Below are 26,257 nucleotides of genomic sequence, written 5' to 3'. Positions count from 1 at the left end.
CTGTTATCACTGACATTATTTTGCAGTTAAATGTCCACAATCATTTGCACAAGTTTCACTAATTTTGGGTGAAATGCTTTGAAAAATGCAGCAGAATCTAACGGAAACTCATGCTGCAGATTCCTTCCATCAGTGACATAAAGTATTTATGCAAATGCACATCAAACTGGTGGAGATCTCGGACTTATTTCTTTGCTGGTGGAAATACCTTGTTTGTGTGATCAGTGCACTGGCTCCCATTTCTTTCTCACTTCTGCAGAACATCACAGCTTTAGCATCCATTTAACAAGGCAAAATCAGGGAATGAATTATCGACATTTTTTTGTGCAGCAAAATTACTGTGCGCACATACAATTCAACACAAGGTTCTGATGATATCTCTGTCGAAGCATAAACCACAAAGTACAAAACCACCAAAAATGCATGTTAGATGGTTTCTATAGACTGAGTAACAGAATAGTCTATTAAGTAACGTTGAAATAAAGTAATAAGAACATAAACATAAGAATATAAGAAATAGGAGCAGGAGTAGGCCATCTAGCCCTTCGAGCCTGCCCCGCCATTCAACAAGATCATGGCTGATCTGAAGTGGCTCAGTTCCACTTTCCTGCTTTCTCCCCATAACCCTTAATCCCCTTGCCTACCAAAAACCTATCTACCCGCGCCTTAAATATATTTAGCGAGGTAGCCTCAACCACTTCAACGGGCAGAGAATAACCACCCTTTGAGTGAAGATGTTCCTCCTCAACTCCGTTCTAAACTGCCCCCCCCCCCCCCCCCCCCACTTATCTTGAGGCTGTGCCCTCTAGTCCTGCTGTCCTTTCTGAGCGGGAAGAACCTCTCCACCTCTACCCTATCCATTCCTTTCATCATCTTATATGTCTCAATGAGATCTCCCCTCATCCTTCTAAACTCTAATGAGTACAAGCCCAGTCTATTCAGCCTCTCCTCATAGCTCAACCCCCTCAACTCCGGTAACAGCCTAGTGAACCTCCTCTGCACTCCCTCCAAGGCCAAAATATCCTTGCGTGAGTGCGGCGACCAAAACTCCAGCGGCCTCACCAGTGCCCCGTACAGTTGCAGCAAGACCTCCCTACTTTTATATTCAATCCCCCTCGCTATGAAGGCCAGCATCCCATTTGCCTTCCTGACCACCTGCTGCACCTGTAGGCTGGGTTTTTGCGACTCATGCACAAGGACCCCCAGGTCCCTCTGCACCGTAGCATGTTGCAGCTTTTCGCCATGTAAGTAGTAGTCCTTCCTACCATTATTCCTACCAAAGTGGATAACCTCACACTTGCCAACATTGTATTCCATCTGCCAGGTCCTTGCCCACTCGCTCAGCCTACCTAGATCCCTCTGCAGACTTTCCACACCCTCCGCACAATTTGTCATTCCACTTATCTTTGTGTCATCAGCAAATTTCGGCACCTTACACTCGGTTCCCTCCTCCAGATCATCTATATAAATGGTAAATAGCTGAGGCCCCAGCACCGACCCCTGGGGCACTCCACTAGTCACCAACCGCCAATCCGAATAGCACCCATTGACACCCACTCTCTGCCTCCTATTTGACAGCCAATCCCCTATCCACGCTAACACCCTACCCCCAACTCCATGCCCCCTAACCTTCTGTAACAACCTTTTGTGCGGCACCTTATCAAACGCCTTCTGAAAATCAAGAAACACCACATCCACCGGTTCTCCTCTATCCACCGCACTAGACGCATCCTCATAGAATTCCAGTAAATTTGTCAGAGACGACTTCCCCTTAACGAAACCGTGCTGCGTCTGCTCTATCAAACAATTCTTAAGATGCCTCGCTATTTTCTCCTTGATTTCGGATTCAAGCATTTTTCCTACAAGATGTTAAACTAACCGGCCTATAATTCCCTGCCTTTTGCCTGCTACCCTTTTTAAACAGTGGCGTAACATTAGCTGTTTTTCAATCTTCCAGCACTTCCCCGGAATCCAGCGAGGTTTGGAAAATAATCACCAAGGCATCCATTATCACCTCTGCCATTTCCTTCAGAACCCTTGGATGCATTCCATCCGGTCCTGGGGACTTGTCCACCATCAGTCCCTCTAGTCTGTCGAGCACTGCCTCTCTAGTAACAATGATCTCATTCAGGCCCTCTACTCCTACCATCTTTCCATCATTAACACCCGGCAAACTATTCGCGTCCTCCTCTGTGAAGACCGAAGCAAAAAAAGCTATTCAAGGCCTCAGCCATTTCCTCATCCCCCACCACTAAATCCCCCCTCTCATCCTCTAAGGGTCCAACATTCACCCTAGCCAGCCTTCTCCTTTTTATATATTTATAAAAACTCTTACTATCCTTTTTTATATTTAGCGCTAGCCTAGCTTCATAGTTTATCCTTCCTTTCTTTATCAACTTCTTTTCTGATCAACTCAGTGAACATGCATGCATCAAACACAAAACTAACAGGGATTGACCTGCCCACTACAATGTGCCGTATTTGAGTGTAGCACCAAGTGCTGGAGGCACCAATTTTCAGGTGAGATGTTAAATCGAGGCATTATCTGTCTTTGCTGATGGACATCATCGATCCCATGGCACTATTCAAAGAAGAGCAGGGGAATTCTACCCAGCAGGCTGACCAATGTGCATCCCTCAACCAACAGCCCCAAAACAGATTTTCTCGACGTTTACCAGGGTCCAGACAAAAGTGTAGCATCCTCTGAATGGACCTACCATATATTAAGTTGATCATTCTCCACATCCTAGCTATGGCTATGATACTATATTCTGCACCCTCTCTTTTCCTTCTCCCCTATATACGCTATGTTCTCAGAAAATTGCTCTATACCAATGATGCCTGACAAGCATTCCATACTAAAGAACATCTTCAGTATCAAGTGCCTGTAAAGAGTTTGGTTTCACCATCAGCATCGTGAATATCAATCAGCATTGGCAATATGATGCTGGAGGTTATGCCCAAGCTGCGTAAGAATATATGGAACAACAGCATCTGGCTAAGAATACTAGACTGCGAGTCTACCAAGCCTGTGTTCTCAGAGCACTCTTCTGTGGTAGTATTTGATTTATTATCATCACATGTATTGGGATACAGTGAAAAGTATTGCTCCTTGCATGCTATACAGACAAAACATATTGTTCATAGAGTATATAGGGGAGAAGGAAAGGAGAGGGTGCAGAATATAGTATCACAGCCATAGCTAGGATGTGGAGAATGATCAACTTAACATACGGTAGGTCCATTCAGAAGTCAACAAAGAAGAAGCTGTTCTTCAGTTGGTTGGTATGTGACCTCAGACTGGAAAGAGGTAGAAGAGAGAATGTTTGGAGTCTTTGGCATCTCTTGGCAGGACAAGGTCATGCATTCAGACGTGGTAGAGCATGTTAATTCCAACAGCATTTCTAAACAATGACATCTATCCTTGCTTACCCACGTTCGTTGGCTGGTTGACGGCTGTATATCCAAAGATGATCTGTACAGTGATCTGGCCATTGGGCTGTATTGGCTGGCATCTATACCTCCCCTCCAGGGGGACTTACAAGCAAAATATGTGGTGGACATTGACTAAACGCTATTTGTCTGACGCGCCGATGGCAATGGCCTTAGAGGCTGAATGTTCGGAGGTACATTAGAAGAGACACATTGAAGTAGAAATCTCAACTGACTGAGAAACGTGCTTTGAGAAAAAGAAAATCAATGAATCGTGTACCTTCTCAGCCCACTGTCACTCTGTGGAAAATGCAACAGATACTGCCATGCTAGAGTGGGGCTCCTGAGCCACACTGAGCGATGTTTAGGTACAAACCATCATCTCATGAGATGGAAGCCTGCCGAAGTTCAGTGCTAATTAAACGTTAACATATCTTGCTGAATGTTTTATAGGTTCCTCAGTCATTAGCAGCTTGATGGAAATTCACATAGCTCAGATGCTTGTCTTCTCTTTGGCCTGTTATTATCAATGGTACCTTTTAAACTCGATTGCTTTACGGCGGCTATTCAGCTGTCTCACCTGAAGCACTATTTTCAGTGTTCCAAATGTATAATATCTGGAGCTGAAACAAAAAGTGGAACCAATAACATAGACATGTTCCCTCAGGCACTGGAGTGGTGCTTTGTATCATCATACATTTGAGATCTAAATTCCCCACAGCACCAACATTATTAGCATGTTCTAGTGTGGCAACACAAATGTCTGTCCTTTATTATTCCTAAAGGTCCCAGTTTCCATGTAGATTGCAGGCAAGCTGTATATTGTATCCAGAATGTTGTGCTATTACACCCCTTAAAGGTTCATCCATGTACCATAAACAAATGTCAGTAATTACACACCTCTGCAGATGTAACATGTTCATCCCCCAACTTCTTTCAAGCAGCAGCACTTGGTGTAGGATATGTGTATAATAGTCTCCTATCTTTATATAGTCTGTGCACTATCTGTATACAGTCTGATCTTCAAATAAAGAACCCGCTTTATTGTTTCACTTTTTGAGCTTTGGAGACTATGTATGATGAATATGTTTACATCAAGGAAGAATGGAACAAATAATGCCTCAGTAACATTCCTGATCCACTTTCAAAGGGCACTTCAAAGGGGAAGCTCAATAAAATGGATGGTTTGCACTACTGGGTGGCTCTGTCCTCCCTGTAGGCTCATTTGAGGTTCTGGGTTTCTTGCTCCATAGCCTCCGAATTTCAACTGATGCATCAGAGATGTTTATGAAGGTCTGGTACTCAAAAATAGACACATATTTTGGAGTGGGGGGGGTCAACAGCTGCTAATGTCTCAACATGTTAACACAACCTCAACATTATTAAAATGTATTAGAATTGTCTTTGAAACATTTTAAAATAGCTAACTTTGCACTCAAATGCCTCATTGGCTTGAAGTCCCACAGGCATGGCATTGTCTGAGATGAAGTGTTATTAATGTAACATTACTGGACTAGTGATTCAAAGGTCTGGTGTAACAATCATTCACATGGGTTACAATCCAGCTCCAACACTTAAGGAATTAAAATTCAATTAAATAAATAGGGACCAGAAAGCGAGTATCAGTAATGGTGGCCATGAAGATGTTGCATGGTTGTAAAAGCCCTTGCGGTTCACTAAAGTCTTTTTAGGAAGAAAACTTTATCTGGCCTGGCCTTTGTGTGATTCCAGACCCAGAGGCCCAGATTTTTGCCCCAACTGGAGTTCAGTGAGTCTGGCAATTTCCTGGCTTAGCGAACCTGACCTTTTTTTAAAAAAAAATGAACCCACAGGTCGTATTTTGGCCACATGAGTTGGGCAAATGATCCCGAAATGAATACACAGGCCTTCAGTTGGGCTGGGCCCAAAGCTTGCCTCTGTACTCTGTCACTATGTTGAAATTTTAAAAAAATTCTTCACAATACACAACATACCCCTGACCTCACACACACTCTTAATCACAAACCATGCTAACTGATGCCCCACCCAGCCTCACATGGCCCCCTTGCTCCTATGTCAATTTAGTGCACACTCAAACCAACCTTTGCACTCCACACACCAACTTTTGCCCTTACCCACTCCATGCCAAATCATCTGGTATCTTGAACAATTCTTTGACACTTCCTGAACAGGCCTGACAGCTGAAGGACTGTTTACAGTTTTGTGCCAGCTGGACAGTTCCTTGATAGCTTGACAGCTTGTTGACTGTTCCAATGAATTTATGCATAAAAGTGCACAACCATGTTCACTTTCACCAATCCCAAAGGATGCCTTGCCTCTCTCAAAGCATGTCTTATCTTACCCAAAGATGCCCTGGAACCCTATCCAAAGGGTTACCTTACATCTCCAAAGAGTTGCCTTGGCCATCCAAATGCATCCAGCAAGTTTTTAGACCTCCTCTTACCTGTTCTAATCTGCACTGACAGTCAGACTATTGTGGTTTCCAAATTCCTGTTTTCATATTCCTGTTCTTCCAAAGTCCCACTTAGAGGAGGCAGGTAATGACTTAAATGGCCAGTTGCCTCTGTGAATCACATATGCATGAATTCTGACCCAATTCTCCCTCGCAAAAATGGAAAATGCCAGTTTGGCATCAGGACTAAGAAATTGTGGCCCTTTTTTAGGATTTTTGCCACTATGGAAAGCCTCTGTTGTGGCAATATCTGGGCCACAGTTTTGTGTTTAATTCTTAACTGTCTAGATTTCTTTTTCGATATTCATTTACAGGATGTGGGTGTTACTGGCTAGGCCAGCTTTTATTGCCCATCCCTTTCAGAATGTGGTGGTGAACTGCCTTCTTGAACAGCTGCCGACCCTGAGGCAAAGGTAACACCACAATGCTGTTTGAAAGGGAGTTCCAGGATTTTGACCCTGAAACAGTAAAGGACAGGTGATATGTTTCCAAGTCAGAATAGCGAGTGATTTGGAAGGGTACCTCCAGTTAGTTCTGTTCCTAGGTATCTGCTGCAATTGTCCTCCCCTAGATGGTAGTGGTTGTAGGTTTGGAAGGTACTGCATAAGCAATCTTGGTAGTTTCTGCAGTGTATCTTGTAGATGGTACACACTGCTGTCATTGTTGGAAGGAGTGAATTTTTGCAGACGAGTACCTATCAAGTGGGCTGCTCTGTCCTGGATGGTGTCAAGCTTCTTGAGTATTGTTGGAGCGCCACACATGCAGGCAAGTGGAGAGTATTCCATGACACTCCTGACTTGCAACTTGGAGATGATGGACAGGCTTTGGGGAGTCAGGAAATGATCTACTTATCACAGGATTCCTAGCCTTTGACCTGCTCTGGTACCACAATATCTGCATGGCTAGTCCAGTTCAGTTTTTGCTCAGTGGTAACCCCAGGATGTTGATCGTGGGGGATTTAGCAACAGTAATGCCATTGAATGTCAAGGGACAATGGTTAGATCCTCTCTCTTGTTCGTGCCTGGATTGGCCTAGCAAGCTACTCAGTACATTCGAGAAAGTGGCTGACTACCATTTTCTCAAATGCAAATAAATGTTGGTTTGCCAGCATGCTTGCTTCTCTGAATTAAAGATTTTAAAAAAACGCATTGAACAGCCCCACGTGACCATCCATTGATTAGCTTCAACACTGTAGGAAAAATCAGTTCCTGATGCTAGTTCAGAACTGGTTTTATTGGTTATGAAGCTGAATGGTGTATACGTAAGCAGTCCAATCAGTTGACACTTTGTCTCCAGTTTTACTGACATGTCGGCACAAGCCGCAGGCAGGTGCGGTATTGACGGAGGTTAAGGTGACAATTCATTCACTATTGTTGTATCGTTCTTATGGGGAATGTTTACCTGGCACATTTAAATTGGGTAAGTTGCATACTTAAACCAATGTAGAGTAGCTGGCATTTAAAAGCAAGTTTAGACCATACTTATTTTGTCGGAAAATGCATTAATGTGTTTGCATCTCCAACAGGTGCAGCTTCTGTATAGGTTCTGTATGCTGTAGTTCAAATGACATACTGTCATAATGAATGTCCTGATGCCTGTTTCTACATGTACTAGATAGCATTGAATTACGCTGTATGACACGGGCCAGAGATATGTGTAAATAACAGGGATAGGTTGGGGGGGAGAATTAATTTAGTTCAGACTGAAATGATTGAACTCAGAATTTGAGTTTCGTGGCATAGAGTGGCTGATCTGTAAAAGCAGGGTGCTGCTCAACAAGAATTGTGCCCTGATGTAGCAAATAGGGCCCGATACAACATTCATCGCAAGCAAAGGCTGATCTTGGCTGCGTGTCAATAGGCATTGAGCCACCAAGGCAAGGCTTTGCTCCATCCTGTTCAGTGGCAGAGTATTTAGGCCACTGGCTCAGACTAGGATATTTCCTCCTGGGTGCTGTGGTTTCCTCTCACAGTCCAATAGGTGTGCTAGTTAGGTGCATTGGCCATGCTAAATTCTCCCTCACTGTACCTGAACAGACACCGGAGTATGGAAACTAGGGGATTTTTACAGTAATTTCATTGCAGTGGGAATATAAGCCTACTTGTGACCAATAAATAAACTTAAAATTGCAAGTAGTTTATGCTGTCCCCAATATGATTTTCCATAAACCCGGTCACTCTATGGAGGGCACTCTCCCTAACAGCGCTGTGGATGTACTTACACCACATGGACTTCAGTTCAAGGCAGCAGCTCACCACTATTTTCTCGAGGGCAGTTAGGATGGGCAACAAACACTGGCCTAGCCAGTGTTTGAAAAAGTACCTGATTAGTTAAGAAACCAGGAATCGGATGCAAAGGCTGCAGCTCCTTACAATCCTGCCAGACCTTTGCACTTCTCCACATGTGCCCCTTGTCATCCTTGATTTTTGTCAGTTTGTCATTGGTGACCATGCCTTCAACTATCTAGTCTCTAAGCTCTGTAATTCTCTCCCTAGACTTCTCTGCCCCTCTCTCCTTCCTGAATGACATTTTTAAAAATCTGTTTTTGACCAAATATTTGGCCACGTGGGCTAATATTTCTTTATGTAGCTCAGTATCAAGTTTGATTTGACAATGTATCTTTGAACATTCCCTATGTGGAAGTTACTGTACAGTGGGGTGGCACAGTGGTTAGCACTGCTGCCTCACAGCGCCAGGGACCTGAGCTCCATTCCCAGCTTGGGTCACTGTGCGGAGTCTGCACATTCTCCGTGAATCCACGTGGGTCTCCCCTGAGTGCTGTGGTTTTCTCCTACAGTCTGAAAGACGTGCTGGTTAGGTGCATTGGCCATGTTAAATTCTCCCTCGCTGTATCAAAACAGGCACCAAAGTATGGAAACTAGAGGATTTTCACAGTAACTTCATTGCAGTGGGAATATAAGCCTACTTGTGGATAATAAATACTAAAAAAAAAACTAGTTGTTTTGAGCAGATAACTTTTATGCTGATGTTGCTCACATGGAAATGGCTACAAAGACTCATGGATTGCCAGTTGCATACCTGTAACATCCTTGACCATAAGGATCAAGAAAATCTTGGGAAAGGGTGTCACATCTCCATGACGATCAGGCTAAATAACACCCCGCTGGAAGTGTTAGTAAATTTTGCGATCTTGGGTTCACAATGAAAGACAATCTGTCTCTTGGTGAACTCAATACAAGCATTCAGAAAGCAGCTATGACCTTTGGACAGCTCACAAATGTGCCTGGTATAAGATCAAGTTAATTTTTAGGACCAGCATGTGGGTTGATGGGGTCTGTGCTCTCCGCATGTTTTTTTTTACTGTGAAAAGTAGGCAACTTGCATCTCAGGAAAAGATCTGTTATCTTTGCTGTTTGCTGTACGTTCAGGGCATCTGGAGAATCAAAATCCTGAATATAGCGACCCTCAAAGGAAAAGCTCCAAAATATGTTGCTATCCATCAAGCAGAGGTGACATCACTGGCTCAGGCATGTTCTCAGGATGGAAGATGGTCACCTATCTAAGTATTTTCTGTACGGTAAGGTAGCCAGCGCAAAATGGCCAGCAGGATGCTCCAAGTTGTTTTCCTTTAGCTTTTATGGGATGTGCGCTTCACCAACATTTGTTGCCCATTCCTAATTGCTCTCGAAGCTGGTGGTGGGCTGCCTCCTTAAGCCGCTGTAGTCCATCCGGCCTAGGGTCACTCACGGTTCTATTATGAAGGGAGTTCCTGGATAGTTGGTGACTAGGAAGGGAACTTGCAGGGAAGGTACTGTTGAATGAGGCTTGGTATGATACTGCAGTGCATCATGTATAAAAAACCACTCTGCCACTGTGTACCAATGGTGGACAGGGTGAAAATTTAAAATGCTGAATGGGGTACTGATTAAGTAGGTTACTTTGCCTTGGATGGTGTCGAACTTCAAGTGTAATTGGATCTGCACTCCAGTCAAGCTGAAATTCTTCTTTCACACCGCTAACTTGTGCCGTATGGATGATGGACAAACTTTGGGCAGATGGGTAAGTTACTTGCTGCAGAATTCCTAGCCTCTGGTGTGTTGGTGTAGCCACTGTATTTATATGGTTTTCCAGTTAATGGTCAATGTTAACCCTCAGGATGATGTTGATGGGGGAGATTCAGTACTGATAATGCCACTGAACACCAAGGGGAGATTCTCTTTTGTGGAGATGGTCATTTCATTGCCTGGCACATATCTGGCATGAATATTACTTCATATTTATCAGCTCAAGCCTGCAAATTGTCCAGGTCTTGCTGTTTATGGACATGGACTGCTTCAGTCACTTGGAAGTTGTCAATAGTGCTGAACATTGTGCAATCATCAGCGAACATTTCTGATGGAGAGAAGGTAAAGTTGGAGATGGTTGGGCCTAGGACACTGTGCTGGACTTCTACAAGAGCTGAGATGAATGGTCTCCAACAACCACAGCCATCTTGGTGCTCGGTACGAGTTCAACCAGTGGACAGTTTTCCCCCAGATTCTCATTGACTCAAAATTCACTGGGGCTCCTTGGTACCACAGTTGGTCAAATGCTACTTAATGTCCAGGGCAGTTACTCTGAGTTCACTTCTTGAATTCAGCTCTTTTGTCCATGTTTGCACCAAGGGTGTAATAAAGTCAAGAGCTAAGTGATTCTGGCAGAACTCAAGCTGAGCATCAGTTGTTGCTTTGAAGTGCTGCTTGATAGCGCTGTCGATGACACCTTCCATCTGATTGCTGTTGATGAGGTGGTAATTGGCCGGATTGGATTTTTCTGGCTTTTTGTGGTTAGGACCTATCTGGCTAATTTTCCATGTTGTTGAATTGATGCCAATGCTGTAGCCATACAGGAACAACTTGGCTTGGAGCATGGCTGATTCAACAGCAAAGGTCTTCAGTATCACAGCTGGAATGTTATCAGGGACTATTGCCTTTGCAGTATCAGTGTTTTAACCATTTCTTAATACCACATAGAGTGAATTCAAATGGCTGAAGACTGGTACCTGTGATTCTGAAAACCACTGAAGGAGACAGATCATCCACTTGACACTTCCTGGCTGAAGGTGTTTGCAAATACTTCAGTCTTGTCTTTTGCACTGATGTGCTGGGCAACACCTTCTCCTCCAACCCCCAATTGTTGAGGATGGGATATTTTTGGAGTTGCCTCCTCCAGTTAGTTGTTTAAATGTCCATCACCTTGGATGTGGCAAGAGGTTTGATCTTGTCAGTTGTGGGATCGCTTCGCTCTATCGCATGCTGTTTCCGTTGTTTGTTTGGCATGCAAGACCTAAAGCTTCACCAGGTTGACACCTCATTTTTAGGAATGCCTGGTGCTCTTTCTGGGTATACTCGCCCACATTTTTCGTTGCATCATTGATAATGGTAGATTGGGGGATATGCCAGCCATGAGGTTACAGATGATGCTTGAATACAATTCACCTGCTGCTGGCCCACAGTGCTTCAAGGATGCCCAGTTTTGAGTTGCCCATTTAGAACGGTTGTAGTGCCATTCAACACAGTACTGCAACCAGAGAACATTGTGCTGTTGTTACCCTCCATGCTTCTGTGAAGTAATGTTCAACATGCTGAACTACTGATTTGTCAGCATAGGGAGGGTGGTAGGTGGTGATCAACAGGAGCTTTCTTTGCCCAAGCTGTAAGACTGACTCCAGAATCCACAAAAATGTTGAAAACCCCTCGCTGAACTCTTTTCTGGCTGTTTTACCCTTGTGCTGCCACCTCCAAGGTGCTTGCCTAAGTGACACGAAAGCCCTAAATTCTTGCACTTTCTCCCAAAGTTCTTGCACTTTGGAGACGCTGGCTGATAACAAAGGAAAATAGTAACATCACCTATGAACCCACCTAATGCCACAATGACAATCGGTTAGCAACCCTGAAAACAACAACCTGCAATGTTACCTGATAACAATTTTGTGTGTGATATATGTGCCAGAACCTGTCTCTCATAGACTAGTCTCTTCAGCAATCAGCAAAAGGGTATTATATCCTCAATGGATTTGATTCTGTACGGCACAGTAGTTAGCACTGCTGCCTTACAGTGCCAGGGACCCAGGTTCAATTCCTGCTTCAAGTGACTGTGCAAACTCCACACAGACACATTCTCCCTGTGTCTGCGTGAGTTTCCTCTGGATGCTCCAGGTTCCTCCCATAGTCCAAAGATGTGCAGGTTAGGTTGATTGGCCAGGCTAAATTGGCACTTAGTGTCAGGGGGATTAGGAGAAGAAACATGTGGGGTTATGGGAATTGGACAGGACCTGGCTGGGATTGTTGTTGCAAGCTCGTTAGGCCAAATAACCTCCTCTACATTGTAGATTCTGTGATTTGCTTCATGTACATTGTCATATGTAGATAACAAGTTGGGTTTTTTTTTGCAGATTCCTATTACTGCAGACTTTTCAGGGTTGGGAATTTGCATAACAAGTGGGTGTGTCACATTTCTGGATTTTTTCTTAAAGCCCCTAACAAATTTGTTTTAAAATGGAATGCTGAGCTGAAGCATACTCTAGAGAGATTCAGCTCACAAAAGAGCAATACTCTGAAGCGTGTGTTGGGTTTCGGATGCAGCATTTGAGCCACCAAGACAATGAAAGATAGTTTCATATTCCAGCAACATTTCACATCCATTGCACTGTAACAATAGGATTCATTGCTAAGTTAGACTGCTGAAATCTGACCTTGTGTCCTTAGGGTGTGGACTTATTGTTGAAGTTCCAGGAGATCGTGTATCAGTGAGATCTCAGTCTGTTATTAAACAGATTGAATAGTGTGAATGTCAACAGTATCCAGCCCTGATCTCAAGGGGATGCAATGGTTACATGCCTGGTTCAATTACTGTACAAGCATAACTTTTTAAAATGTATGGTGTATAGTATATATATTTATAGGTTAAAATAACATGGATGCTGTTTTACGAATTATTTTAAAATTTAGATTGGGAAACAACTTTAAATTAGCACAGCAAAAGCCTCCTTCAGTATTTAATCTCTGATCTTTTTTCTTTTTTTTCTATTGTGCAATCTTTTGTGCATCTCAACTATCTGTCACTCAGTCCTCTTCTCTCAGAGGAATGACGCAGTTCTGTGCAGCAAAATCATAGACCTGTTTTTAATAGTTTTAATACAAAGCACAATGAAGAAATCAATCACTTCAATCTCAATCTATGTGCGTCTTAATCCTTGTATCTAGAAGTTTAAGGTTTAAGTTTATTTGTTAGTGTCACAAGTAGGCTTACATTAACACTGCAATGAAGTTACTGTGAAAATCTCCTAGTCGCCACCTGTTCGGGTACACAGAATTTAGCATGGCCAAGCACCTAAACAACACTTCTTTCAGACTGTGGGAGGAAACTGGAGCACTCGGAGGAAACGCACATGGACACGGGGAGAATGTGCAAACTCCACACAGCCACTCAAGCCAGGAATTGAACCTGGGGCCTGGTGCTGTGAGGCAGCAGTGCTAAAGTTTAGAATCGAACATGACTCTTTCTGCACTATGTTTCATCTCAGGGTGGGCGGGGACGGGAGTAGAATGGGAGGTGGGATGATCAGCCATGATCAAAATGAATGACGGAGCAGGCTTGAAGGGCTGACTGGCCTACGCCTGCTCCTATTGCCAAAGTTTCAGATTTCCAGCATTGTAATTAGTTTTCAGTTTTCTAATTTCTGTTCCTTTTTAGTTTCTCGTGGCCATGCCAACTGGGGAGAAAAAGCTTGCATTTATAGGAACTTGACCACAGGACATCTCAAAGCGCTTGACTGCCAGTGAAGTGCTTTTGAAGTGTAGTCGCTGTTGAAATGTAGGAAATGAAATTAGTGAATCAGAAAACAATGCTTTGAGCATATATCCACTGTAATGTACTTGCACTTCCTGCTCGCGTAATCATTACTTCCTGTAACACTTAACAGTCCAGCTTTTTTTCACCTTTTTGTCATAATATAGTCAAGTTTTTAACCATTCACCTGAATTCTCAGCAGAAAACCAACCACCAGATAAAAATCTATGCAAAAATACAGATAAAATCAAAGGAATTGTCCTCGAGTTTTTTTTTCTATGCATTATCAAAATCAGTAGCAAACTAATGCACATTTTTATTTAGAATAACCTAACTATTACAATTTTTACATTAATTTCAAAGATGTTGCTGCAGGACAAATACATCAAAATTTTCATGGTGTATACAGCGTTAAAACTTTATAATGAACCAGAAACTTGTACTGAATTGATGCGGTTTGTGACTAAAATGGGGCAGTTTTTGATGGCATTGGATTATTGGCCTTGGGGGGAACCACTGCATGCTCTTTGTTTCTCTGTTACCTCTCTTTCTGCCATTTAATAATTTCCGAGTTCTGTTCCCTGACAATGGTATTTGTTGCTGAGTCCGGAATAACATGTACAGACAGAGCAGTGTCAAATATTACTATTGTGCTGTCTCTCTCTAACCTCTATTGCCCAAGATAGGACAGGATTGGTATTTGGGTATCACTAACCCCACTTTTGGGCAATGGTCAGGGAGGATACATGTCCTGAAGACCCACTGTTATTGATACTGTCAGATATTTGTCTTCAGTGGAAGTAGGGGTGGAGTGGAAGCGGGAGCAAGTTCAGCTGACTTGAGTTTCAAATTTGGATAGTTGATATAGTTTTTTGCTTTGAACTGTGTTAAGGACATCTCTCATTTTGTCAAATGAGAATGATAGTACAATAAGAAAGAACAGTTGAGTTGTGCTGTGCAGGAGCCATAGCACAATCAGAGGACAAGCCACAAAACACCTCTTTCCTCACTCGACTCCCATCACACTGAAACCCTTATTTAAGTTTTCATGCCCAAACTCAACCCCTCAAGTTCGACCTTAATGAAACATTTATTCCAGGAGTTCTACTGAGGTATTTGCTGAAGACAGAACAATTTATTCTACTTTCAGCAAAATAGCTTGCCAGTGTTGCCGAACCTGTTATATTACAATAGTATGTCAGCTCAACATTTTCCATTCCCAAATGTTAACATTGCCTAAATAATTAAGAAGCTTTCTAATATTCTGAATCTTACCAGACAGAAGCAAAGAGCCCATCAATATAACATAGTGGTCCAAATCTCATGACGTGTCAGGGATCTTGGCTGCCAGCTAGAGAGCTGGCGAGAGCTGCACCTCACCCCTTTCTGGGAAGGCCCTCTGCATCTTGCTGCCCTCAGGGTGCTTGACCAGCCAATAGTGGGCCTTTCCCCAAGATCAAGGACTCCAGGGGCAGAGGTTCCGCCCATTGAGAGTTACTATCCAATCAGAGAGCAGCAGCTGTATTAAATAGCAGCGGTGCAAGGGAGTTGGCTGCTACTGTTGGTATGACATCCGCCTGAGGCCTCAGATTGTTGCTTCCCGAGTGATGGCAGAATGGCAGGTCACAAAGAAGCAGGTTGGCAGCAAGGGAGGGGCTTCACTTTCAGTGGGAAACCTTCTTGCCACTGCAAGGTCTGTCAGTTCTGCACTGTGCCCTTAAACAAGGGATCCCCTCCCCGAGGAGATTGTAAGCAACGTTGCACAGGTTTCTTTTTTGTGCTCCCCTCATGGTGATCCATCCATGACCTTTTAAGGGACATCTTGATAAATACGTGAATAGGATGGGAATCGAGGGATATGGTCCCCGGATGGTTAGAGGGTTTTAATTGGGACAGGGCAGCATGGTTGGTGTAGGCTTGGAGGGCCAAAGGGCCAGTTCCTGTGCTGTAATTTTCTTTGTTCTTTGATCCATCAGTAAGTTAATCCCAATGGCAGCAGGATGTAGCTCTTAACTGGGCATTAATTGGCCAGCTAAGGGCCTTAGTTGGTGGCTGAATGACATTATTGTTACTAGAGAGACAGTGCTCGACAGACTGGAGGGACTGACTGTGGACATGTCCCCAGGACCGGATGGAATGCATCCAAGGGTTCTGAAAGAAATGGCAGGGGTGATAGTGAACGCCTTGATTATTTTCCAAACCTCGCTGGATTCCAGGGAAGTGCTGGAAGATTGGAAAACGGCTAATGTTACGCCGTTGTTTAAGAAGGGCAGCAGGCAAAAGGCAGGGAATTATAGGCCAGTTAGTTTAACGTCTGTTGTAGGTAAAATGCTTGAATCCGTAATCAAGGAGAAAATAGTGAGGCATCTTGAAGAGAATTGTTTGATAGAACAGACACAGCACAGTTTCGTTAAGGGGAAGTCGTGTCTGACAAATTTATTGGAATTCTATGAGGATGCGTCTAGTGCGGTGGATAGAGGAGAACCGGTGGATGTGGTGTTTCTTGATTTTTTCAGAAGGCGTTTGATAAGGTGCCGCACAAGAGGTTGTAACAGAAGGTTAGGGGGCATGGAGTTGGGGGTAGGGTGTTAGCGTGGATAGGGGATTGGCTGTCAAATAGGAGGCAGAGAGTGGGTGTCAATGGGTGCTATTCGGATTGGCGGTTAGTGACTAGTGGAGTGCCCCAGGGATCGGTGCTGGGGCCTCAGCTATTTACCATTTATATACAGATGATCTGGAGGAGGGAACCGAGTGTATGGTGTCAAAATTTGCTGATGACACCAAGATAAGTGGAACGGCAAATTGTGCGGAGGGTGTGGAAAGTCTACAGAAGGATCTAGATAGGCTGGGAGAATGGGCCAGGAACTGGCAAATAGAATTTAATGTTGGCAAGTGTGAGTTGGTCCACTTTGGTAGGAATAATGGTAGGAAGGACTATTACTTACAGGGCGAAAAACTGCAGCAGGCGACGGTGCAGAGGGACCTCGGGGTCCTTGTGCATGAGTCGCAAAAACCCAGCTTGCAGGTGCAGCAGGTGGTCAGGAAGGCGAATGGGATGCTGGCCTTCACAGCGAGGGGGATTGAATATAAAAGTAGGGAGGTCTTGCTGCAGCTGTATAGGGCATTGGTGAGGCCGCAGCTGGAGTACTGTGTGCAGTTTTGGGCGCCGCACCTGCGCAAAGATATTTTGGCCTTGGAGGGAGTGCAGAGGAGGTTTACTAGGCTGATACCAGAGTTGAGGGGGTTGAGCTATGAGGAGAGGCTGAATAAACTAGGCTTGTACTCGTTAGAGTTTAGAAGAATGAGGGGAGATCTCATTGAGACGTATAAGATGATGAATGGGATGGATAGGATAGAGATGGAGAGGCTCTTCCTGCTCAGAAAGGACAGTAGGACGAGAGGGCACAGCCTCAAGATAAGTGGGGGGGGGCAGTTTAGAACGGAGTTGAGGAGGAACTTCTTCACTCAAAGGGTGGTGAATCTCTGGAATTCTCTCCCTGTTGAAGTGGTTGAGGCTGCCTCGCTAAATATATTTAAGACGCGGGTAGATAGGCAAGGGGATTAAGGGTTATGGGGAGAGGGCGGGAAAGTGGAACTGAGCCACTTCAGATCAGCCATGATCTTATTGAATGGTGGGGCAGGCTCGAAGGGCTAGATGGCCTACTCCTGCTCTTATTTCTTATATTCTTATGCTCAGAGTGGAAAGCTTGTCCAATTGCCTTGCTGCTGCAGACTCAAGATGGAAGGGAGAAGGTGACAGGGTCTCTCCCCTATCCTCCTGGCTAATAAAATACTACCAAACACGCCAGCCTCAGGGAAGGCAGAAGGTCCCACCAGATCACGAATAAATCAAGTAACGTTATATTCAAGTAAAGTATTGGATTCTGAATAGTATTTATTTGTATCCTCATAGCTTTACTCTGTTTCCATTTAGCCTTCATTTTATGACCCTGTGGTGCCAGTGGACTTTGAAGAGTTCCTGATGTCGCAGTTCAGCATCACAGATCCTGACCTTCAGCAAGACCTGGGTGACTTTCCCGATGACGACCTAGAGATTACGTTTGTTCCGAGAGAATGCAGGACCGTGCAGCCTTCAGTTCCTGAAGAAGGGTAATCCGTCCATTTACCTTGTTGATCTAACTGTAGTAAATAAGGGCCGGATTTTCTGGCCCTTGTTGCCGGCAGGATCTTCTAATCCTGTCCAAGTTGATCACTGCCGTGGGTTCCCTAACGATAGCAGCATGGGCAAACTATGCGAATTGCCATTGACTTCAGTGGGACCAGCTGAATCTGCCGGAGGTCGGTGAGCTGTCTCCGCCACTGGGAAAAACTTTCGGTCTGTGTTTATGCATTGGAATACATACAATATCAAAATGGCAGTATATCATGGGCATAAATGCTATTCTATGGTTTTAAGATGCCTAAACCTTGGAAAGGGCGCACACAAGGTTTATTAGAATGGTACCAGGAAAGAGTAACTTCAGATACATTAAAAGACTTAAAAAGCTGGGATTTTTCTTCCTCGAGCCAAGAAGAATAAGGACTGATTCAGCAGTGGTGTTTGAAATTGTAAAACGTTTAGATCTGCTCTCCAGTTATTTACTCCGATCTGAGAGCACAGATTTAAAGGGGACGAGGAGATTTTTGTTTGATGCAGCAAGTTGCAAAGAAATTGAATATGCTGCCTGAAAGGGTACTGGAAGCAGATCCAATAGCAACTTTCAAAAGGAAACTTGAACATAACAAAAAAAATGTGGGGCTTTGGAGGCAGATCAAGGGAATAGGGCTAATTAAGTAATTCTTTCTTAGAACCAGCAGAGACGCAAAGGATTAAATGACTCTATGTGATTGACATATCTTGATTTATATTGTGGCAATTATCAGCATAGTCATAATAAAGATATAAGTAATATATATAAATGCACAAGCGTGTTAATTTTTAAGTCTTCAAAGCCTTGAAATGGAAAAGTTTGAGATGATTTTGGAGCATTTTTCTTTACCTTAAGATGGCAGCACCAAAACATTACGTTGCCATGGAATAATGAGAACATAAGAACATAAGAAATAGGAGCAGGAGTAGGCCATCTAGCCCTTCGAGCCTGCCCCGCCATTCAATAAGATCATGGCTGATCTGAAGTGGCTCAGTTCCACTTTCCCGCTTTCTCCCCATAACCCTTAATCCCCTCGCTTATCAAAAACCCATCAACCCGCGTCTTAAAAATATTTAGCGAGGAAGCCTCAACCACTTCAACGGGCAGAGAATTCCAGAGATTCACCACCCTTTGAGTGAAGAAGTTCCTCCTCAACTCCGTTCACATTCCAAACATTATTCTGTAAATTAAGTTTGTCTTTATATGCCCTGTTTGTGAATAGAACTCCCACTCACTTGATGAAGGGGCAGTGCTCCGAAAGCTAGTGGCTTTTGCTACCAAATAAACCTGTTGGATTTTAACCTGTGCTGAGAGACTTCTTAGTGTACATACAAGAGGAACAGCATAAAACATTTGTCCTCCTTCACCATTCAATCAGACCATTGCAGATCTTTTCATGGTCTAAAGTCCACTTTGCTCCCTGCCCAAATAACCCTTGAATCCCCCATCAATTAAAAACCTGATTAACTCAGCCTGAATATATTCAGTGATCCAGCCTCCACTGCTCTCTGTGGTAGACAATTCCAAAGATTAATGATCCACAGGGAAGAAATTTCTATCTTAAATGGGAGACCCTTCACTCTGAAACTGATCCCCTGATTTTAGATTTCCATCCAACAAGGAAATATCCTCTTGCATTGACCCTTTCAAGCCTCCTCAGAATCTTATATGATTTCAATAAGATCGCATTTCCTTAAAGACAGCCCCTTTATCCCTAGTGAACCTTCTCTGAGCTGCTTCTAATACAAGTATATCCCTCATTAAATAGGGAGGCAAAACTGCATGCAGTATTCCAGGTAGGGTCTCATAATAACCCATACATTTGTTTAAAGTTTATTTATTTGTCACAAGTAGGCTTACATTAACAGTGCAATGAAATTACTGTGAAAATCTCCTATATAATGTGTCATGTTAAAGGAAGAACATGAAGCTAGAATGGCTCTGCAGCCGCATGTTAATTTACTAAAGGCAGGCATCTGAGTTAATTCCCAAATATTTATTCAGATATTAAAATTAACTTGGTCTTGGATTTCCTTACTTTTTTCTTTCTTTGGATATGGGCGTCACTGGCATTTATTGCTCATTTTCTACTTGTCCTTGAAGTGATTGCCCAAAAATAGAACTCCTAACCCAAAATGATATTCGACTCTCCCAATGGTTCAGTTGATAACAAACTAAGTGGCCTAAAATTTCTTGGAATGATTTATCATAACTATGATGTAAGAGTGACATAGTGCTACTTTTTCTGAGAAATTTCTAATTCATGGAAACCCTACAGTGCAGAAAGAGGCCATTTGGCCCATCAAGTCTGCACCAACCACAATCCCACCCAGGCTCTACCCCCCTATCCCTACATATTTACCTTCTAACCACTCCAACCTCCACAACACAGGACACTAAACGGCAATTTCAGCATTGCCAATCAACCTAATCCAGATGCATCTTTGGACTGTGGGAGGAAACCGGAGCACCCGGAGGAAACCCACGCAGGCATGAGGAGAACATGCAAACTCCACACAGTCAGTGACCCAAGCTGAGGATTGAACCCAGGTCCTTGGAGTTGTGAAGCAGCAATGCTAACCACCGTGCTACCATGCCACCCAATTGACACTGGATTTATTTCGGAGGGCAATTAAGAGTCAGCCACATTACTGTCGATCTGGAGTCACATGCAAGCCAAATAAGGGCTGGAATTCTCATACCTCGTACTCCATGCTTCCCCGGCCAGAGAGAGAATAGAAAATTTGGCGCTCAGCCAAAAATCCCACTCGCTGTAGCGAAACCAGAAAATCCCAGCCATGGAGAATTCTGACCAAGATGTAATTTTGTGATACCAATATTGGGTCTAGCTTTCCAAATTTTATTAATGAATTGAATGTATTAATTAATTGAATTTAGCTTCCACCACCTATGATGGTCTCCTTTTCAATCCCTATTCCCAGAGCTTCAGTGCAGACCTCTAAGTCACTAGTCCAGTGAAATTACCACCACACCACCATCTCTCACTCCGCTGTTAATACTTTATGAGAAATGCAGCAGAAACATCCTGCAAAATTACTGAGACCAAGCGTAAGTCCCAAATCAAGAAACTTAGGAAAAACTGATGGGAGAAGTACAGGAAATGACTCAGGTCATATATCCACCACCCTTTTGTTCTATAACTATTATATGAATCTATAGCACCATCAGTGGAAACACTAAAATAATGAACTTCCTGCCAAAGGTGCAAAGTAGTTGTGGTGAGGCAAGTACACCTTGTTTTCTATTGATTGCAAAGCCCAGAAATAGAACTCCAAAATGCTATTTAGCTCTCCCAGTGGCTCAGATAGAAAAAAGATAAGCGGCCTAGATTTTCTTGAAATGATTCAGCATAACAATGGTGCAACAGTGACACATGTTTCTGAAAAATTTCACAAATGTCTAAATTACACTGGATGTATGCTAAAATATTGATCCAGGCAAGTTTCCTTGATTTGTTTTGTCCAGTTTCAGAGGTGTGTCCATCAAAGCTCGCTAAGCTCTGACAATGCTGCGCTTCCTCACAGTTACGCTACAGTGTGAGCCAAGATTGAATCCCCAAAGCTGGTGAAAGGGCTTGAGGCACCACATTTTGACTTAGAAAAGAAGACAGAGTCAAGCTTACACTTCAAACATAACACACAAAAGAAACTTTTCTCTCGTGACCAAATTCAATAAGTGCATTTTGTGCCCAGTTCCTTCATTTATTTTCTTATTGTCAATTAAGTTCACATATAATGGGAATGGTTTGTTCAAATATGTATTTTTTTTTTAATTTCAAGGGTTAGTTTAGATCCCCTTGTACGTGACTGTGTCCAGACCTACACTCAAGATTGGCTCATCGTCAACAAATGGTAAGTTAACAATTCTAACTTGACTGAAGTAAAATCGAGGATAACACTTCAATTGGAAGATTGTAAAGTTAAACATAATTCAATTTGAATTGTTACAATTTTTTTTGTCCAATAGGAAGTATGAATATACTTTGAGTTGTGAAATTGTGCTACTTTTCAGACCAATGCTACATATTTCAGAACTTGCTGAAATTTTCCAGTATGTTCTGCTTTAATTTCAGATACTAAGCTGGAATTCTATGTTTGTACCCGTCAGTCCCACCAACTGCGAACATCCGCTGTAGGTATCCCAATGGCAGGGGATCCACACACTGGGAAACCCTGTTGACAATGGCAGGACCAGAATATCCTGCTGCTGGTTAATGGTGGGCTGCCTCCACTGCCATGAAACACCCAATGGGGGTGCAGAATATCCCCCGCCCCCAGCATCTTCAATATGTTGCTTTTCGTACTACGCATGTAAAATGTTAGAACATACAAAAATATCAACAAGATCATTAAGCCCATCGTTGCTCAGTGTTCTGCAAACATCCTCAGCAGTGGGGAGTGGGGAACCACATCCTGCCCTAAGTGCCAAGATGTGCCCACATGGGACTCCCATAGCCAATACCATTAAAGTTCATGGGGAGTCAGTGGGAGGTCACTTCATTAATGTGGTAATAGTGGACCCTCAGTGTCCTGCAGCACCAAGCCGTTATAGACAACAGCGGAAGAGTTACTAGGGATAGGAAAGTTGGGTGGGGTGGGATTGCCCCACATTTTCTTCAGGGTCCAGCCCTGATTCTGCTCAGGACTCCTTGATATGCCCATTTCTATCATTTAACTGATAGGGTTGCTTCTGTTGATGCAACGCTCATTCCCAATGAGGACTGAATAAGATTAGCTGCTAACCTTAAGGATTGTTTTCCCCTCTTTTACCGACGGCTATGTTCGATGTGATTCCAGAATCCTGGAACCAAGTTCCGAACCTGGAATATCAAGTTCCCGGTTTCATTTGCTTTTTTTTTAATCATGCTTCCACTGAAATAACAGCCACTTTTTACTGGAAGGGCCACACATTCTCCTCTTTTTAAACAGCTCCTATTGTGGCATGCAATTGTTTCTTTTGTGCTTTAAGGTTATTAGTAGAAACATTGAAATGTTATTGACTCCTATCATAGCTTAGTGTTCATTTTAATGTCTGGTGTTCAGGAACCAAGGAGAAACTGGGCCTTTAAGTTCAAACAGACTTGAATTGAGAAGAGATTTATACAAGACCCTTCCAAAGCAAGTGTTTGAATCAGAAGACAGTGGTGATACAGTCAGTCAAGAGTTTCAGGTATCTGTTCATTTATTTTGCTCTGATAGTCCTTTTTCTTTTTATCTTGGGGCGATATGGTGGCACAGTGGTTAGCACTGCTGCCTCACAATGCCAGGGAGCTGGGTTCGATTCCTGGCTTGTGTGGATTCTGCACATTCTCCCTGTGTTTGCGTGGGTTTCCTCTGGGTGCTCCGGCATCCTCCCACTGACCGAAAAACATGCTGGTTAGGTGCATTGGCCATGCTAAATTTTCCGTCGGTGTACCCGAACAGACGCCAGTGTATGGTGACTGGAGAATTTTCACATTAACTTCGTTGCAGTGTTAATATAAGCCTACTTGTAACTAATAAATAAACTTAAATTCTAAAAGTTTATTTAGTTTTGTTGCCAATGAAGATTTGTAACGGTAATTAAAAGTTTGAGCAATTAAGCCAATTCAAGCAGTTCATGGCCTGGACATTGGGAACCTCATTTAAAGACATTTCAATATCACTCGTAGTCTTTTCCACTGTATCATTCACTCCCTTCAAATTCTGTGCCAGAAATGTAAAATTCAGCACATTAGAGTAGGGCATCAGTGCCTCCAGTGTTTTTTTTTTCTCTTAAGTGCTGGAAAATATGGCAAGAAAGGCTGGCAGTACAGCTGATGTGCTGCACATTGCTTTTCTTGCCTGAGCTAGCACTTGGTCAGAAAATTCCACCTAAAAAGTAGTCACGTGGGCAAGAAACTGGTGGTGCCTTTACCACATAGATAACCATTCCAAAGTTCAATATTTGTTATCAGGAAAGGTGGACAGAAATGTATGGGGAAAAACATGAGGAGAAGGAAGCCACTCAGTTGACCCTCTCCCAGTTGTACACTAATATTGTCTGACCTGACAGCTAAGCAATGTATCCATCGTTTGAAGCAATTTTCTCTCTAATTATCCTTTCTTATGCTTCCAATGGCTTGCTTGCTTTCCCTTTTCTAAACTCTCCCACGTGCAGTTCGTTAGTGGCTATCGTCTGTCAATATAGTGACTGTTCATTTATTTAGATGGAATGGTAATTATTTCTGAATAGTTAATTTGTTCTTCCTGTCAAGTTCTATAATTATTGCAATATTTGTGTGGAAGGTGCTCAAGTTGCTATGAGTTGAAAGAACTGCTGTATTTATGTGTAAATAAACAATTGTGCAATAAGAATGATGCCCTACCCTAATTCGCTGTACTTTATATTTCTGCCACTACCAGTCAATCAACTTATGTATTGATGCACGATGCCTCAGAATACTTCAGTATAAAAATGTGTTGACAGTTTTAATGATACCTACAGAATTTTATCTGCTAACGAACGAAAAGAATCCCTATAGTGCAGAAGAAGGCAATTCAGCCCATTGAGTCCCACCGACTCTCCAAAAGAACATCTTACCCAAAGCTTCCCCCCCTCCCCCCTCCCTTCTTCCCTTATCTCCTTAGGCAGTTCCTCAGGATCGGGGACAATTTAATTTTGTCAGGGCCTTTAAGGCAGGAGAATAGTGGGAAGTCACAGAGCACTGAAACAGGCATGCTTGTACTCAGCACTAGTTATTGAGTGCATTTTTTTTCTCCAACTTGCAAGGACAATATTAACTTTGGAGCGGTAATTTTCCTTACTCGCTTGAGTCTGAACCTAATGTTTGTCAGTCTTTGATCCTGGACCGGTAGACGGGCGCCGCAACAGCTCGGTGACTAGCACTGCTAGCTGTGCAGATACATGGATTTGGGCCTGTGTCTGTGGGAGTTTGTGCATTCTCCCTGTGGTTGCGTGGGTTTCCTCCGGGCGCTCCGGTTTCCTCCCACACCCCAAAGATGTGCTCTTAGGCTGATTGGTTTTACCAAATTGACACTATTCTCCCCTGAATCTGGCTAAGTCAGGGGTTCTATTTGTAGATACGCAGGGTAGAATAGGGGTAGGGTGATGCGGCGGCGCGGGCTTGTTGGGCCGAAGGGCCTGTTTCCCGTGCTGGGTTGTTCTTTGTTTACTGCAGCATGGGAGCAGTTTGTGCAGTTAATACGTTTGTGCTGGTGCCAGCCCAAAGCAAAACTACTCAGTTTTTGCAAGTATGCAAGTTATATGATCTATGCCTTTATCTGGTCTTGTACTCAGTAGTGGTTCTTTTACTGATAGGATGATACAAGATCTCATCCGGTTGTATGTGAACAGTCTGGGAGGGCAACATTAACGTCGTGTGACTTTGACCTTCGAAGCCTACAGCCAGAAAGTCGCTTGGAAAATATACTTCAGCCCATCACTCCAGAGGAGCTTGACAAACAAAATGAAGAAACACGGAGAGGCAACAGACAGACTGAACTATTTGCTCTCTATCCAGCGATAGATGAGGTTATGAATATTTTACACATTGTTTAAACTATAGAAAATGGATGGTAAATTATTTTGTTCATTTGAATATTTTACAAAATATGCACAGCCTCTTAAAGCAAAAAAAGTTGTTTTCTGAAAATTTCAGAATTCTGTTTCAAGAAAAGATGCCCTATTTCATTTAACAATTACAGTTTCTCCAATTATAGAATAAGTGTGCAAAAATTGTTAACTGACGCGATGTTCTATTTGGATTCGAACCATGAATATCTTAGAGTAAGTAACAACTTATCTCAAATGTTTTTAACATGTTTTCAACATTTTCCTTTCTGTTGCTAGGAGGACGCTGTGGAAATCCGCCCAATTCCCGACTGTCCGAAAGAACACATGGGCCACAGGATCCATGTAAAGTGCCAAATCCTAAAGTAATTTTCACATTTTAACACACTCTCCATAAATCAACCTGATGTATTGATTGCAAAACATAATTGTGTTATTATACCAGGAGTCGAAAGCAATGTTCTAATTCAAGAAAACACTATCATCTTTTTGAAGTAATGTTGAGGACAAACTACTGGTGTTAGTGACAAGAGGCAATAACTGATGGAAAAAAGTAAAATGCTACAACGCTCTGAAATAAAAACAGAACATTCTAGAAATTTTCAGCTGGTCAGTAGGCACTTTTCAGCCTTTCAGACTCGACATTGAGTTGAACAATTTCTGACTTATAACCTCTGCTTCCATCTTGGCAGTCAGAGGTCGTTGGTGATCATTCTGGTTTTCCCATTTACAGTATCTCTGGAGCCATCTTTTGGTTCTTTTACTTTTGTTCCATTGCCATTTCCTTTCACATTGCACCATCATTCCATTCCTTTTGTCATTTAATCTTTTCTACCTTTCACTCTATCACAGACCATTC

At 43.0% G+C, this 26,257-nt stretch overlaps 1 protein-coding gene across 4 annotated transcripts in view; it reads left to right on the top strand.

Annotated features, from left to right (window-relative positions):
• dock8 (dedicator of cytokinesis 8) overlaps positions 1-26,257 on the top strand; it is a 233,198-nt gene that overhangs the window by 55,107 nt on the left and 151,834 nt on the right. For all 4 annotated transcript variants that reach the window (XM_080188724.1, XM_080188722.1, XM_080188723.1 and 1 more), the window contains exons 3-7: positions 17,610-17,785; positions 21,627-21,698; positions 22,890-23,016; positions 25,147-25,359; positions 25,678-25,763. In XM_080188724.1, coding sequence (XP_080044850.1) covers positions 17,610-17,785; positions 21,627-21,698; positions 22,890-23,016; positions 25,147-25,359; positions 25,678-25,763 — 674 coding nt within the window. The remainder of the gene's footprint in view (positions 1-17,609; positions 17,786-21,626; positions 21,699-22,889; positions 23,017-25,146; positions 25,360-25,677; positions 25,764-26,257) is intronic.

This window comes from Carcharhinus amblyrhynchos, chromosome 5 (genome assembly GCF_965287045.1).
Source record: "Carcharhinus amblyrhynchos chromosome 5, sCarAmb.v2.hapA, whole genome shotgun sequence".
Lineage (NCBI taxonomy): Eukaryota > Metazoa > Chordata > Chondrichthyes > Carcharhiniformes > Carcharhinidae > Carcharhinus > Carcharhinus amblyrhynchos.
Note: the sequence above shows the minus strand (reverse complement) of the source record. Positions and strands in the feature narration are given on the sequence as shown.